At 43.6% G+C, this 17,352-nt stretch overlaps 1 protein-coding gene across 3 annotated transcripts in view; it reads right to left on the bottom strand.

Annotated features, from left to right (window-relative positions):
- The window catches only part of ATE1 (arginyltransferase 1), a 182,397-nt gene that overhangs the window by 104,960 nt on the left and 60,085 nt on the right, over positions 1–17,352 (bottom strand). For all 3 annotated transcript variants that reach the window (XM_077823002.1, XM_077823001.1, XM_077823000.1), the window contains one exon: positions 7,888–8,069. In XM_077823002.1, coding sequence (XP_077679128.1) covers positions 7,888–8,069 — 182 coding nt within the window. The remainder of the gene's footprint in view (positions 1–7,887; positions 8,070–17,352) is intronic.

Raw genomic sequence — 17,352 nt, 5'->3', positions numbered from 1 at the left:
ACACACTTGCTTAACTTTAAGTACAAGAGTAGTCCTCAAATTCGTAAGGGAACTCAACTGAATGACCCATGCTTAAACTAAAGCACATATTTAAGGCTACAAGATGAGGGCCTTAGTGTTCAGTACCACAATTAACTACATTAAATAAACTGAGGTAATCAATAAAAGTGACATTGGTCTCATTTAAATCAGCATTTTGTCTTGTCTCCTCTTCTTAATGGAATATATCAATGAAGTATGTAGTAAGAAAAATTAATATCTAATATGCTTTAAAATATTTTTAAAGAAAATTTAGCATTCATTTTGTAGACATTTTCTTCAATTTCACAGACTTCAGATTATTGAGGTATCATATTTGTGGTCACGGCTTTTCTTTAACCAATTTTAGGTAATTATTTATTAATCATTAAAGCCATTTTGTAGAGATGCTCTTCCTTTCTTAAAATTTTGACATAGAAAATAAAAAAACTATACAGATTTCATGGTAATTGTATATTAATGTATGTATCTAACATTCTATAATCTGCATTTCACAATCAGTAATAGCTTCCTTGCTGAAAATTTTTTTATTTTTTATTAAATGCAGAATGGATATCCACAATGAAATGGATATACTTTTCCTTGAGTTCAGATTTTGTCATCCTTATTCATGTGCAACAGGTCCTTAACTCCTCAATTAGCCCCACTGCAGATAGTAAACACCAGAGCTAAGTGAATAAATGATTTTTCAGTTCTCTGGCCCTTCCAAAAGATAACGAAACAATATAATTTTGATTCAGATTAAACAAAACCAAAAATTGAAAACATTTCAGCAAATTGAAAAAATCCATTCCAGGTCAGACAAAACATGTTTCACTCTCTCCAAAACATTTTGTTTCAAGCATTTTTAAAGCGATAGATTAACACAATAGGAGGAAGAAATGGTGGTGGTCATTATGAATTGCCACTATGAACGACGATGAATAGCCATTGGGCCAGAGAGAGACAATAACTTTAGCACCTGGTAGTTAGGGCACTCACATAGGATGTGGGAGACCCAAGTTCAAGTCCCAGCTCCACTGACTATTTAAAACTATTTATAAACTGCTTCAACAGGACAGATTGAGACACCCACATCGGAGTATCCCATGGCCCCGTAGCTAGGCCACTCTCCTGCAGTGTGGGAGAAAAAAAGACAGTTACTTTTTCCGTAACTGGCGTTCTTCGAGATGTGTTGCTCATGTCTATTCCACAATAGGTGTGCGTGCTTGCCACGTGCACCGGTACTGTACATTTTTCCCCTAGCAGTACCCATAGGGGGAGTGCCCCAGCAACCCCTGGAGTGGCACCTCTATGGTGCCTTATAAGGGGAGCTGCGCACTCCCCCCACCCTCAGTTCCTTCTTGCCAGACAACTCTGACAGAGAGGAAGGAGGGCGGGATGTGGAATACACATGAGCAACACATCTCAAAGAACACCAGTTACCGAAAAGGTAACTATCTTTTCTTCTTCAAGTGATTGCTCATGTGTATTCCACAATAGGTGATTCCAAGCTATATCTGGGTAGGAGTTTACAAATTCCCGGGACAGAGTACGTCCCTGCTGAACCCGGCATGATCCCTGGTTTGGGAGACGATTGCATAGTGCGAGGTGAACATGTGAACCGAAGACCACACGGTGGCCCTACAATGTCCCGGATGCGGACGAGGGCTAGGAAGGCAGCCGACGAGGCCTGAGCTCGAGTCGAGTGCGCCTTTACAATCAGTGCTGGGGGAACACCTGCCAGATCATAACAGGTGCAGATGCACGAAGTGATCCAGTTGGAGATACGCGGAGTGGAAATCGACCAACCCACCCCCCATGCGCTCAGCCGAGGCAACGAACAATTGCGAGGACTTTCTGAACGGCTTAGTCCACTTGAGGTAGAAAGCCAGAGCCCTTCACACGTTGAGCGTGTGGGGGGGGGGGGGGGCGTTTCTCACTGCATGCGTGAGGCTTGGGGCAGAGGACCGGCAGGAAATGTCCTAACCCAGTCTTAGGCGGAGACCATCTTAGGGAGGAACGCAGGATATGGGCAGAGCTGAACCTCGTCCTTATGAAAAACTATGCATGGGGGCTCCGAAGTCAGGGCCCTGAGCTCCGAGACCCGCATGGCCGACGTGATAGTGACCAGGAAGGCCACCTTCCTTGAGAGGTGGGACCAGGAACACGCTAATAGCGGCTCAAATGGGGGCCCCTTGAGACGAGACACCACCAGGTTCAGGTCCCACTGTGGGACCGGGGCCTAGCATATGGGAAAGACGGTCCAACCCCTTGGGGAAGTGATCAGTCGCAGCATGGGGGAATACTGTGTGCCCCTGCATTGGCAGATGGAAGGCCAATATGGCTGCCAGGTGCCCCTTGACTGACGAGGGCGCCAGGCCCTGGGCTCTAAGGTAGAGAGGCAGTCCAGGACAAGCTGGATCGGGGTGGCCACTGGGGAGACACTATTCAGCCGCCCATCATGAGAACCGAACCATTTTGCCAAGTAGGCGTGGCGCGGAGGGCTGTCTGTTTTTCAGGAGGACATGCTGGACCCTTTCTGAGCACGTCTGTTTCCCTCTACCTAACCATTGAGCAGCCATGCTGTGAGATGGAGAGCTGTTGCGTTGGCTAGAAGAGATGCCCTGGTCCTGGGAGAGCAGGTCTGGGTGGAGTGGCAATGGCTGCGGCGGAGCAACCGCCAGGCCTGTGAAGGTCCCGTACCAATGTAGCCTGGCCACGGGGCAACCAGGAGGACCTGTGCCTTGTCTGTCTTTTTGGGTTTTTTTTTTTCCCCATGACCCTGCTGATCAGTGGGAATGGGGGGGAAGGCATAGAGAAAACTGGTCTGACCAGGACAGGCAGAAGGCATCCGAGATAGCGCCCCGTCCCAGTCCCCGCCCCCCCCGGAGAAGAACTGGGGACAGCGCCAGGTCTGCTGCAGCCCCACATGCGGAAGAGCTGGTGAGCCATTTACGGGTGGAGAGACCATTTGTGTTGGGAGGAGAAGTTCCTGCTGAAGCGATCTGCCCATGTGTTCCGGGCACCTGGCACATGGAAGGCCCTCAGGCAGATGTCGTAGACTATACAGAAATCCCACGGCTTGAGGGCTTCGCGGCAGAGGGCCGGGTCCCACCTTGCCTGTTGATATAGAACATCAGGGCCGTGTTGTCCGTGAGGACCCTGACCACCTTGCTCTGCAGGTGCAAGCAGAAGGCCACGCATGCTAGGTGTACCGCCCTGTGTTCCTTGACATTTATGTGTAGGGACAGATCCTGTGCCGACCACAGACCTTAGGTCTGAACGTTCCCCACATGGGCCCCCCAACCCAGGTCCGACACATCAGACACCAGCTTCAGCGTCCTGTCCCGGAACAGGACCCCTTGGAGCATGTTGCTTGGGGTGGACCACCACCGCAGTGAGGCGATCACCAAGTCAGGCACGGTGAGGACCTTGTCCATCCTGTTCCTGGCCTAGGAGAACTCTGAATGGGGCCCCTCCAGCTCTGGATGGCCTCGGAGTCTGGTGTGGCGGACCATGTACGTGCACGCCGACATGTGACCCAAGAGCTGGAGGCAAGCTCTGGCCATAGTCACCAGAAACCTTGTGACTGTGTCGATGAGCCCTTTTAGGGTCTCGAACCTATCCGGTGGGAGGGAGGCTGCAGCCAATGAGTTGTCCAGGAGTGCCCCATAAACTCTATGCATTGGACTGGGACTAACGTGGGCGTGGCGTCATTTACCAACAGGCCCAGGGCGGCGCACGTGGACAGTAGAAGCGTCATGTGATCCCTCACCTGCGACCGGGAGCTGCCCTTGACCTGCCAATCATCCAGATACGGAAAGGTCTGGACCCCCCAGCACCTGAGGTAGGCCGCTACCACCGACATACATTTTGTGAATACCCTGGGGGCAGTGGATAGGCCAAACATGAGGACCATAAACTGGTCGTGATTCTGCCCACCAGGAAACAGAGGACGTGTCTGTGCCCCTCAAAAACGTGAATGTGGAAGTATGTGTCCTGCAGATCGAGGGCAGTGTACCAGTCCCCGGGGTCCACGGAGGGGATGATGGAGGCCAGTGAGACCATACGGAACTTGAGCCTTACCATGAACTGGTTTAGATCCCGCAGGTCCAGGATAGGCCTGAGTCCTCCTTTGGCCTTTCAACTGGGACCACTCCGGGAGGAAAGCACACAACCAATTGTAGAAGGGAAGCTTCATGGAGGGGAGGAGCGGGGAAATCCCTGGGGAGAACTGGCAGGGTGCCCCCGAGCGTCCTGTCAAAACCGCCTTTTTCCCCACCTGTTTGCCCTTGGAGGACCCAGGTTGCGGGGCAGGCTGTGACTGCCTCTGAGGGCACCTTTTACAGACGCTCAATTTGTTATAGGCGGCCTCGTACTTTGGCTGAGTGGCCTGAGTGGAAGCCTGTTGCAACCTAAACCTAAAAAAAAAAAGACCTAAACCTAGATTTGGCCAAAGCTGGGACATAGAGACCCAGAGTCTGGGGGGTGGGCTGGGCTCCTTCATGCCATGCAGCTTTGTATCCATTTGCTCCATAAACAGAGCTTTGCTGTCAAATGGTAGATCCTGCATGGCAGCCTGTGCTCCACTGGACAGCCCAGACAGCAGGAGCCACGACGCCCTTCTCCTGGACACCGCTGAGGCCCTGGAGCGTGCTGCCATGTCTGCCGCATACGAAGCTGCTTGCAGGGATGGTCTGGCAGCCGCTGTACCCTCCTCCACCAGCGCCTTGAACTCTTTCTTATCACACTCCTAGAGAGGATCCTTGAACTTGGGCAGGAAACCCCACAAATTGAATTTGTATCTGCCCAGGAGCGTCTGGTGGTTTGCCACCCACAACTGAAAACTCAAGGGAGAATAAAGCCATCTCCTGAAAGAGTCCAGCCTTCGCAAAACTTTATTTTTTGGGGTAGAAGCTGGTTGGCCCTGCCGCTCCCTGTGGTTGATGACTCCAGGGAGTTGGGTGCCAGGTGGGTGTAGAGGTACTCATGCCCCTTGGTGGGTACAAAGTACTTGCGTTCCGCCTTTTTAGAGATGGGGGCCAGCAAGCCGGTGTTTGCCACAAGACATTTGAAATTTTTGTCACCCTTCATGGAAGGCAAAGCTACCCTGCCCAGTGCCGAAGAGGGCAGCACGTTGAACAGGGCATCCAAGGGCTCCTCCAACTCCTCTACCTTTTAAAAAGTTTTTGATGAGTCCTAAAGTCCTCCTGCGGGACGGACTGGGGCAGGGCAGTTATTGCCTCATCCAGGGAGGGCGAGAAGGCCGGCACTGTGCTCTGGGTGTCCGCCGGCACTGGGGGATGGATCACTTGCTCAGACTCTGGGCACGGTCCCGAGGACGTATGTCACACTGACCCCCCTCCTCGGAGGTCTGGAGAGGCAGGCCGACAGTGCCTCTGAGGCTCTGGCTACTGAGCGGGCCCCCACTGGGGGCTGTGTCGGGGCCACAGTGCCCACTGGTACCATTGGGCCAGCCAAGGGGCCCGAGGCCACTGCACTGGCTGCGGCACTGACAGGCCCTGGTTGTTCAGCCTGGCTGGCCTGTCCCATGGAAGGGCGACTACAAGCGGAGGCCGGGCTGACAAACAACCTGCCGCTGTCTCGGGACCGGGAGGAACAGCGGTGCCGGGAACAACATTGCCCACGGGACCGCGACCTTGATGCAGAGGACTGGTACCATCTGTAGCTGCTGCTCCGCGATGGGCTCAGACAGGCGGACTCGCAACTGCGAGATGCCAGCGATTGATGCCCTGGGCTGCGGCGGTGTTGCCTTGGCCGAGTCTTGGAGCGGGATTCAGAGTGGGAACGGCGTCTACGTCCGTGCCATGACCAGCCGTGGTAATCCCTATGAGACATGGACCTCTGGCGACGTCTGCCTCGGTCCTGTCTGTACTCACTCCGTGACGCAGACCGGTGCCGAGAGTTTCAGACGGACGGCACCCACCCAGACAGTCTGGTGGGAGTTGAGGGCTATGCCCTGAACTGTCGCTGGGTGGCGAACGGCGTTGGGAATGTTCCCTGGCCTGAGACCGGTGCCGAGCTTCGGAGAACCCAGCGGTGGCTTGCCCCTGGAGCGAGGTGCCAATATCGGCAGTGCTCCTGGTACTGGCATGGACATGACGTCCCAGGCCGCCTGCAGGGCCTCCGGCGTTTCCAAAGTGGCTGGGCTACTCCGCCCGACGCGAGTCGGAGGCCTTGAGGCCGGAGGGGATCAAGGACTGCTTGACATGGGTCTAGTCTCTGCCCCTGGTTTCCCTCGCTGCCGCTACAAAGAAAGCGTTTCCTTTGCCTTCTTGTGCCCCGTGTACAGGGAGCGGTGCCGACGGGTCGAAGGCTCCAGAAGGTCGCCGCGGTGCCTGGTGCCGACTTGGAGTGGCACACCAGAGTGGGGGTCAGTGCCGACTCCATCAGAATAGCCTGGAGCCTAATCTCTCAGTCCGAAGTTTAAACGACTTGCAAATCTTGCAACGATCGCCGATATGGGTTTCTCCCAAACAGCGTAAACAGTCTGTGTGCTGGTCACTCCTTGGCATAGATTGCCTACAAGTGTTGCACGACTTAAAACCCGGGGCATGCCCTGGCTAACTAACTACAGGTACTAACACTGAACAAACAAAAAGTTCTGGGGACGAGCTACAGCAAAGCTGGAGGAGAGTAGTTCCGATGCACCTTCACTAGCGGCAAGAAGGAACTGAGGGTGGGGGAGCGTGCAGCGCCCCTTATACTACGCCATGGAGGCGCCACTCCAGGAGTCGCTGGGACGATTCCCCCTAAGGGTAAAACTTCCGGGACCGGTGCCGTGGCGAGCACGCACACCTATTGTGGAATACACATGAGCAATCACTCGAAGAAGTTCTGATACCTTCTCCATATCAGGCAGAGTGAGGACTTGAACAGGGGTCTCCCACATCCCACGTGAGTGGCCTAACCACTAGGCTAAAAGTTATAAGGATAGACCATCACCCCACTTCCTTCCTCCTCACTCACCTCTTCTCATTTTGTGAAGAGCATCTCAGTCCTGACAAAAATTTGTTTGTCTTATACTATTTGTTGAATTTGTATCAAATTTTTGAGTTTTGCTCAGCTGAAAAATGCATTTTTTGACAAATAGTTTAGTTGCTGAAAAAAATTACTGAAGTATAGTAAACGCTGAAATCAATGAGACTACCTGAGGAGTGAAGGACTACCTTACATGAGTAAGAGCAGGTCTGCACTTAAAGAAGTTACGTGAAGATGCTCTTACACCAATGAGAGCGCTTCTCTCATTAGCATAGGTAATCCACCTCCGTGAGAGGCTGTAGCTATGTCAACAGGAGAAGCTCTCCCACCAACATAGCGCTGTCTACACTGGGGGTTAGGTGGGCATAACTACGCTGCTCAGGGCTTTTTCACACCCTTGAGAAATGTTATACCAATATAAGTCTGTGGTGTAGTCCTGGCCTAAGAATGGCAAAATCTAGTCTATTGTGATATAAAGCTTGATTAATAAAAAAATAAAAACCTTCACTTAAAAACTCAATTTCCTAATCCAAATAAAAAGATGAAGCAAATAAGAAAACTTCCATTTCAATATTGTCTTCCCTCTTCTAAATGTAATTCTATATTTTCAATCTACATGGAACGTTTTATAGCTGCTTGAATACTAGTAGACAATGCTGAGAATGTTCAGAACTTAAGCAAAATCTCGAGTAACGACATAAAGGGATTTTTCCCCTAAAAGCTTCTCCCTCATCAAAATTAAACAAGAAACTCTTGCTTAATATCTCCAGTATAAGGTTTGGTTTGAAATACAGTACACAAACTCAAATTTAAGAGCAAATATCAATCACTACTAACTGAAGATCAAAAATGTTCTCCTCTTACCTTAATGCAGAGTAGACTCCCAAAGATAGGAAAGTATAGTCAGGATCATAGTACAGATACACAGAGGACACGCAGTATGGAAGAACATCAATTACACCCACAGCAATTATCTTCCCATCTAGCCAATACTGCTGGTGAAAAGAACCATAACCACAATCAGGACCACTGGGAGGATTCTCTGCCTAAGGGAAACAAAAAAAAAGGGATAATTAGTGATTAAACAAGTTTTCTGTATAAACAAAACTGAAAAAAAGATAGCAGAGAACACCACACACAATGCAATCTTATTCCACACTACACGGGATGGGCACACAATTTGAAGACCCTCCACTTCCATACTACCTTTGTTCTCTATCACTATTAAACAATAATGCAGTGTGAAATCTCCAGAAATACCTAAAATCTTGACTATCAAAATCAAATAAGATGGACAATCAATTCCTGTTTTGAAAATACATGCATTTCACAGAGTTAGCTTTATAGCTTGCAAGATGGTGTCAATGCATGGTTCTCTCTATAGTCACGATTATTAGTCTACACTTTCTGTACCAAACATCAGAAAACTGATTCTGCTGAAATTAGGAGAAATCAAAATTATCTGTGTTTTTTCCAGATTGTTTTATGTGCAATTTAAAGCGGTATTGCAAATTATGCTTTTCCCTGATATGGCAGTGAGTCTTTTCCTACTTCTACCTTTATAAGGGACATGCCACCAAATGTGTATGTCATTTAATGGTAGCTCAGTGGTTTAAGCATTGGCCTGCTAAACCCAGGATTGTGAGTTCAATCCTTGAGGGGGCCATTTAGGGATCTGGGGCAAAAATTGGAGATTGGTCCTGCTTTGAGCAGGGGGTTGGACTAGATGACCTCCTGAGGTCCCTTCCAACCCTAACCTTCTATGATTAATAAATGCTTTATATTTCTTCCACTGTCATTAATATCTTCTTGTTAAGAATTTATTTTTAAAAATTGTATGTAAGATCAGGGTGCTGAAGAACCAAATTTAAGCTTTGTAGTCTTGCTTACTGTATAACAGAAGATAATTCTTGTTGGACTAAGCACTTAGAACTGTAAGCAATGTTCTTAGTTTATTAGCAATGGGGAGCAAGAAATAAAGCAGGAAAGGTCTGTTTTGACTCTTTTCCCTTCAAAGAAAGAAAGTGTGCAATCTTATCTTAACACCATGCATTGTTAAATAAAACAAATAGCTATTTACAATCTGAATACATGTAATGATTTTTGTGTAATATATAAAGGATCTAGCCTTAATGATTAAAGCCACCATTTAGACTGAATAGGTCCTACAGGGATCAAAGAATTTGTCAGAAAAAAGCTATGATTTAGGAGCACATCCTTGAACTAGTGATATTATGTTAGTTTTGCAGTTGCTGGAAAGAGATTAGATTTACCCCTCCATGTCTGCTTTATGATTATTGGAACAAACTCATTTTTCTATACCAAGAAGCTCACCTGTAATCTTGTTCAGATGGGGAAAAAAAACCCATAGTTCTTTTCTGATCAGTTGCTGGTATAGATTACCAATTTCAATGGATACAAACTGACTCAAGGCTTCAATCGTGTAATCATGTAGCATAACACAGAGCGCTATATTAATATGAACAATTCTGTCTAAATGTGTAGGTTTGGGATTTTTATTATTATTATTAAAACTAATTTGGGGACTTATTTTTTGCTTCTCCCATTTTGGAAAAGTCAAAAATGTTCAGAAGTAGGACTCTGAGGAGCTCTTCTCAGGACTTGTCTACAGTGCCCCATTGTTCAGACTACAGGGGAATAAACAGCACTGTACACCAAAGGGCTGTTCTGTAACTCCCCTGTGTGTGGACACCGAGGACAGAACTAAAAGGTTTGTTTGCATTAATAGAGTTCTGTAAGAAGGACAGGGCAGTGTAGCCATAGCCTCAAATTCCCACATGTTGTCAAACACACATACATTTCCCCGAAAGGAAGGTTGGATGCAGGTCCAACATTGACTCATGCATCTATCACAGAGTGTTGCTAGCTAGGTTGTTAAATGCATACATGAATATATTATACAATATGGGTTACTGTCACTATGAGAATCTTAACTATTACTTCATATTCTCTGCCTTTTGGGTTTAAATATGTAACCTTGGTGTTACACTACATACGCTACTAACAAGTTGTGTATACCTTACTATCAGTAACACTGCTACACCGTTCTGATACACTATTTGCATTTTAAAAGATCATGCTCTCTGTATGTTACCTAGGGCTTCCACTGCAAAATTATTTTCAAGGAAAAGTGCCAAGTTCAGTGAAGCACAAACTTTGAAGATGAGTATTCTGCTTTGTGGGGTTCAAAAAACAAACAGGAAAACAATCTTGGCAATGTGCTCTCATACTTAATAGAGTACAATACTTAAATTCTAGTAACACTTTTTGCTTTACTATAAATTGTCAGGATTTCTGAGGATATAATTTATGGTTTTATGGCAAGTATGTTTTGAGTATGGTCCCAGATCAACCCACAACTAACTGCGATGCAGGACAAGATTTTGTTCATGCCTCTTCATTTAATATATTACTTTCAGAATATGCAAAAAGAAAAAGGAGTACTTGTGGCACCTTAGAGACTAACAAATTTATTTGAGCATAAGCTTTCGTGAGCTACAGCTCACTTCATCGGATGCATTCAGTGGAAAATACAGTGGGGAGATTTATATATACAGAGAACATGAAACAATGGGTGTTACCATACACACTGTAATGAGAGTGATCAGGTAAGGCAAGCTATTACCGGGGGCGGGGGGTGTGGCGGGGGGGGATGAACGACCTTTTGTATTCCAAGTACCAAAAATGATTCGTTATGTGACTTTGGCCAGAGAAATTCCATTTCTCAGTTTATTTTTAAAATTGGTACAATACTGTTCTCAGACAGGTATTGAGGCGCTTAATGTTTACAGTAATTTAGAGAATTCATAGTAACTAGTGGAGAAACTCAAACTGTAAAGTATTTGTTGCAGAAGAATCTTCAGAGCTTATCTTTTTTCTCAGCTCTTTAAAGAGAGGGCAGGGCAGGGTGGTTGGCTGTAGGGATATAATTTATTGTTGTTGTGTGTTTGTACAGACAGTCTAGTATGCAGATTAGGTAAGTATCTAAACCCAGGTTTCAGAGTAACAGCCGTGTTAGTCTGTATTCGCAAAAAGAAAAGGAGTACTTGTGGCACCTTAGAGACTAACCAATTTATTTGAGCATAAGCTTTCGTGAGCTACAGCTCACTTCATCGGATGCATACGCAATTGGTTAGTCTCGAAGGTGCCACAAGTACTCCTTTTCTTTTTATCTAAACCCAGAGACTGGTTCTTCAAACTAAGAAGAAAACCATCTTCTAATTAAAATGTATTGCACAACTAACTTTGGCATGACATTTTCTTTACCGTTTAGTTCCCTTTAATCCTGAATTCCACAGTGTTCAACTTAATTATCCATCTTGTCATGTTTTTCACTGAACAACAAGTTCTTCAGAAAGAACTGCTTTTCACTCAATAAATCTGATATTACCTTCTATTGCCAACTGTTTTACATTACAACAACAGAAGGTGGGTTTAAGTGAAGAATTTTTATACCATAGCCTAGACTGAAGAGATGATGGGCAGTCAAATTTATTTTGATTGGTACCACATGTCAAAAATTAGTCACATGAGCAAAAATAATTTCAACTGACTTGTTTGGTAAAAGTGACTGAATTGTTCAAACAAGTAATTCCAATGATAAAGACCATGCAAGTAGTGTTTACAATATGACCATTTATAAAAGGCACAAGAGAAAGTATTTGGCTATAGTTATTACAAACTAAATGCATTGAACCAGAGCTAAGATTGGAGTACACTAGCAAGATTAACATCTTATTTAGGAAAGCTGCATGCCCTACATCTATATTTTCAAAATATTCCCCCATTTTCCAAAAAAATTATATGAAATAACCGTGTTAATATTAAACCTCTATATGGGACAATTTCAAGACTTTAAGGCCTAAAACTCAGATGTTTCTCCTTGCTTTTTCAACCAATAACTGCAGATTTCACCAATTGCTTTTTCAACCAATAACTGCAGTGTGGTATTACTAACACTAAATATGGAACTGACAGCTTGTGTATCAATAAAAAATGTGGACCTCAAACTATAGTGCATATACGCAGACTTGTTTCTATGAAGATCTATGCAGATCTTATATCAGTTATGTTTTTTCTTATATAAACTATTTGTTCATGCAGCAGCTACTCAAGACAAAAAACAAGTTATTTCTATATTATATCTAATGATTAATTCTTCATTAGGGATTATTTTCACAACCATGTCCCAAGAGAAAGCAACACTACTTTAAGCACCAGCTCCTCAGGTGGACCAGAGCTCTTCTTAACACTTTCTGCAAGCAGGCAGGGGTCAGTTTAGCCATTATTTCAAGATAGAACAATCTGCTCTAATTTGTGCTTGCTCTTATGTTCCACTGGTCCAGCATTGTTGGAGCATCATGCTCTTGCCCCTTGCATGCACTCAGACTGCACATCACCCTTTCAACAGATGTTGATAAGGCCCTCAGCAAGAAGACATGGACTGAAATATATTAAGAGCAATAAGTTTTTCTATTTTTGTCTTATTCCACCAAGAGAGGTGCAATAGAGGTGCATTTCTATTTGAAGAGTCACATCCCAGTACCTTAAATTTAGCAGAAAATGCTGTTTATGCTTTTGCATTACACAGCTTCAGAAACGAGTACTTGTGTTTCTTCTAAATTAAACTGCTTCTAATTTCTTCACACTTTAAAAAGTCAATCTCTGTGAAGCAGTAAAGTTGGAAGAGTAAACTTTTATCCACATGCAAAAAAAGTCTAAATTTAAATATCTGAAGTTAAAAACTGTCCAAAAGGATTTGTTGAACTTTCAAAAAAAAAGTATAGCATAGAGTATATAGAATAACATTTCAGCTAACGTGCAGTTATTTTGTGAAGTAAAAGAATGCCTGTGTGTGCGCAGATGGCAGCGAGTAGAGGGAGAAGATGCATATACATCATCTCAATCAAAATGAATCAGTGAACCTCCGCAAAAAAAGCACAGATGTCAGGTAAGTATTTACTATTTATACCTTAAGTATTCCCACTATTAATTCTCACCAATTCAATTATTGTAAAATATTATGAACAAATTCTATTTTACAATGAATATATTACAGGCATGCCAATAATTCCCAGCAAAGTTCTGGAATCTACCTTATATTAAACCAAACCTCACCAAAGTTTTATTTTACACATTTCCTCCTTTCATGCAAAGTAATCTTTTGTAACATATTGTTCCCCACACTCCCCAATATTTTAGTGAATGCTCAACTCCATTGAACTTGAGGTCTTACTTGTATTAAGTTCCATCTAGTGGCCTTTCAGGTGTAACAGATCTAGAATACTAAGTCAATGTGAAATATTGATCTGTCCCTCCAGAAATGGGTTCATAGCACCTTGCACTATTAAAGTGTCCTTCTGGGACAATGTTTGGCACTCGCTATGCTAAGTACACAATAACTGACATCAGGTGATTAAGACATATCGTACAGGGCTCACCTCATCTACCAGAAACACTGCACCCTAACTCTTATTCCACAAAAACTCTGAGTTATTCTGATTACTACAAAAAGTGCCACAGCTTCTAAAATTAACGAGTCAAGAAATCCAATGTCAAAAGCACTCTGTTGAAACAGTCTGATGTTAGAAATAATATTCCCCTAGTAACGCAGTTTAAAATATTTATGCCTTCAGGGTTTTAATAAGAGGGTGTCTAAAGACAACACGGTCCAAGTGAAAAAAATGGGGAATTTAAAAGCTAACAGTGTTTTTTTCCCTCATTTAATAAATTACATTAAAAAGAAAAACACCAGAGGAAAAAAAAGCTAAAGCTCAAGCTGTGAGAGAGAATCACAACACAACTAGGTATGCTGTGATTAAGGGCTATATTATTAAAACCCCAGGCCCTTACAAGTCTGAGGCAAATGACCTTGAATGCTACCTTTTCTTCAAACAAGATCTAACATTTGGATTATTTTTATTATGGTATTTTAAAGGCAATGGGCTTGATTCAACCCTAGGTTAATAGAACATGGTGCAAACTGTTGGTTGGCTTGGCTCTAGGCCATCTGGTACAGCAGGAGCTGCTGGTATCTTGTACTATCCCAAGCCTTCAGACTCCCACCCCCTCTCACAGGGTGCTGTACCCTGAGTTAACAGACACTGACTCTCAGAAAGCAGCATAGTTTATAACTGAACAATTCATGCTCCACCACTGGCCATTAATTAACCTCTGCTAATATATCCTTATTTTATTATCTAGTGCAATACATTTGACAGTTTTGTTGGCTGTTTTTTAGCACAGGAAATAATGAGAAAGAAAAATATAACAAAATTCAATATTTATTTAGTTTGAATAGATTAGCTGAATATATTCTTGAAAATGTATCACATTTTAATTTAAGAATCAGGAAGGGAAAAGGGTAAAACAGTCTCAGGAAGTTTTTTGTATCAGCTAAACATAAGAAGAGAGGCAGAGTGATAGAAATAAGAACGTCCTATTACAATATTTTCTGCAGCAAATCTAGTAATTTAAATCCCAAAACACAAGAGTGTGGGATATCTGAATATACACCATACTCTCAGTGAACAAGTTGAAGTTTTATACAAAACCAAGCAAAATTAGTTCTTCCCCCCGACCCCGGAGAAGGGTTGAGGCTACCGGGTCTCAAATGCTAATATTAGGTATCAATATGAAAAAAATCAAGGATTCATTGGTGTGAGAATTCTAAAGATTTATGGGTGCTATGGGTGCAATCAAAAATGTAGATTTAAGAACTAAAACCAGGACCAAAATTAAAAGATAAACTAGCTTATATCATGTTAAAAAAGTACAATAAAATGTATTTTTGTTACATATTAATTGCACTTATCATTCAACTAGCTACCAATTCTATTAACACCAGAGGGTTTGATTCTACTTTGACCTCATACCATACTGGCTATAAACTTTTACATCTCAATGTTATATCATTAGTGCTTTAAATCATATTTAATATTAACTTATATCACCTAATACAAGGATCAGCAACCTTTGGCATGCGGCCCGCCAGGGTAAACTCCCTGGCGGGCCGGTTTGTTTACCTGCTGCCTCTGCAGGTTTGGCCGATCACAGATCCCACCAGCCACGGTTCGCCGCTCCAGGCCAATGGGGGCTGAGGGAAGCAGCGGCCAGCACATCCCTCAGCCCGCACCGCTTTCTGCAGCCCCCATTGGTCTGCAACGGCAAACCACGGCCAGTGGGTGCTGTGATCGGCCGAACCTGTGGATGTGGCAGGTAAACAAACCAGTCCGGCCTGCCAGGGAGCAGGCCGCATGCCAAAGGTTGCCGATTCCTGATCTAATATATTGTATTGATCATAAGTCCAGTAATACAGTGGAACATGTTTGTAGTAAATTGTTATATTCAAACTTCACTTATGATAGTCAATGTCCCAGATCGCTTTAATGCATGTCAGTCACTTTTACTTTTCTTTTAGAAGCTTTACTTTATTTATTATTATTAATTTGTATTACCAGGGAAGCTAGGAGTAATGGCCCCGGACCGTATTGTGCAAGGCACTGTATATACACAAAACAAAAAGATGGTTCCTGTCCCAAAGAACTTACAATCAAGGTAACGGTGTAGTTTTACTCCTATATAGTCCGGTCACTCTATCTGTTCCTGATGAATCTTGAAATACAGCGACTATCACTTGCCAGATGGAATGTAACCTTAACCATAACAATTAAGGGATCATACGTTCTTTCTCTTCTGCTTTGGATGTAAAGGCGAAGGTGAGAAGACAAGTCTATACTACTCATAAAGGGAAAGGAAAGGAGGAAATCTCTTGTTCCTAGTCTAGATACAGTTTTCCCTGGGGTCAGTGAAATTATGGCTTTCAAAGTGCCTCCCCAGTATTCTGTGAACCTGGTAGCTCGCCTAGCTCGCCACGCTCTCAGGGGTCCTAGAGGGAATCTTTTGCCAGGTGTGCCCTGACTTTTTATTGGAACTCTGCTAATGTTGGAGTTAACTGTGTGTATGTGGTCAGGGGAGGGTGGGACAACTTAAAAGATCCTGTATGCTATCACGCTAACATTATGCCCATTTACCAGTCAGACTGAATTACAGTATGTGGTAATTTTTAATTTCTTCAGTTTTGGTGGCTTTGAACAGTCACGCTCACTTCGTCGGTTGATGCAGTGTAAGCTATATATTCTCAACAAAGAGGTCACTGATAAAAGCAACACTGGAATATATTTGAAAAATGTAAATCTTTGCTGGTTTTCTTGTAGCTGATAATAATTCTCTATACCCATAAGGAAATAAGTGTGGAATGACTTCACAATTTGGCCAAATATTTTTATTTCCCATTTCTCACAATATGAACGACTGAATCAAACGTCAGCACTCATATGAATCCCTATAGGTTTCAAGATTGTTACAAGCTTTAAACTGATTTTTAATTAACTATGATAGCTAAGCCTCGAAGTACCACAATTTTATACATAACCTAAGAAGCAAACTCGCTGCAGTATGTAGCAATTATTGGATGAAACCTAAGCATACAATCTGAGGTTTGCTTGCCAAGGAAGAAACTATTTTCTCTAAACAACTTCAATAAACGTAGATTCAATTTTTTTTACATGAACCAGTACTGCAGAAATTGTAGTTTTCCATTATGAAATTAAACAGAATTATTCACACTTTTCTAGGAAAAAAAAGAGAACTAAACTAAAGTAAATTGTAAAGATTAAAAATGAATGTCACCCTAATCATAATAGGAAAAATATTGGTGTCTTAAATTTACCAATACTGGATTCCTCAGGGGAAATATTTTTGTTTTAAATACAAAGGGTTTCTGCTTTCTTTTGAAAAGAGTTTGCTGATTTGCAAGCTCTTACTATTAGTGTATCTGAAAAGCAATTGGGATTATTAGCAGTATATAAACGGTGTATCCAACATCAAAGGGAAAATGAAAAACGAGCAAGACATGCAGCTTGTAGTCATGCACTTTGTCATGTGATCCTGACAGCTCTCACACACTAAATTGGGTTGGGATAAGGAGATAGCAGGGCCCTGATCCTGCAAACGCTTGCACATGTGCTTAGCTTAATGCACTCTGAACACTCCCATTGGAGTCAACGGTACCACTCACAACACAAAAAAATTACATCAGGAATTTATATCTTTGCAGGATTAGGGCCTTGGATGGGAAACCAATTATTAAATCTTTGTACCAAAAAGCATTGTACTCAACAGCTCTGAAGTGAGGATTGTATATGCTAACGTTCATAATCTCTTGCATTTTCAATGTGCCCTAGTTTTAAAATACTTACAGCAGAAGAGTATAATGCTATGGGTTCTATACTTATGAAGATTTTCATA

This window comes from Eretmochelys imbricata, chromosome 7, assembly GCF_965152235.1.
Source record: "Eretmochelys imbricata isolate rEreImb1 chromosome 7, rEreImb1.hap1, whole genome shotgun sequence".
Taxonomy (NCBI): Eukaryota; Metazoa; Chordata; order Testudines; family Cheloniidae; genus Eretmochelys; species Eretmochelys imbricata.
This window is presented reverse-complemented; position numbering and strand designations above follow the sequence as displayed.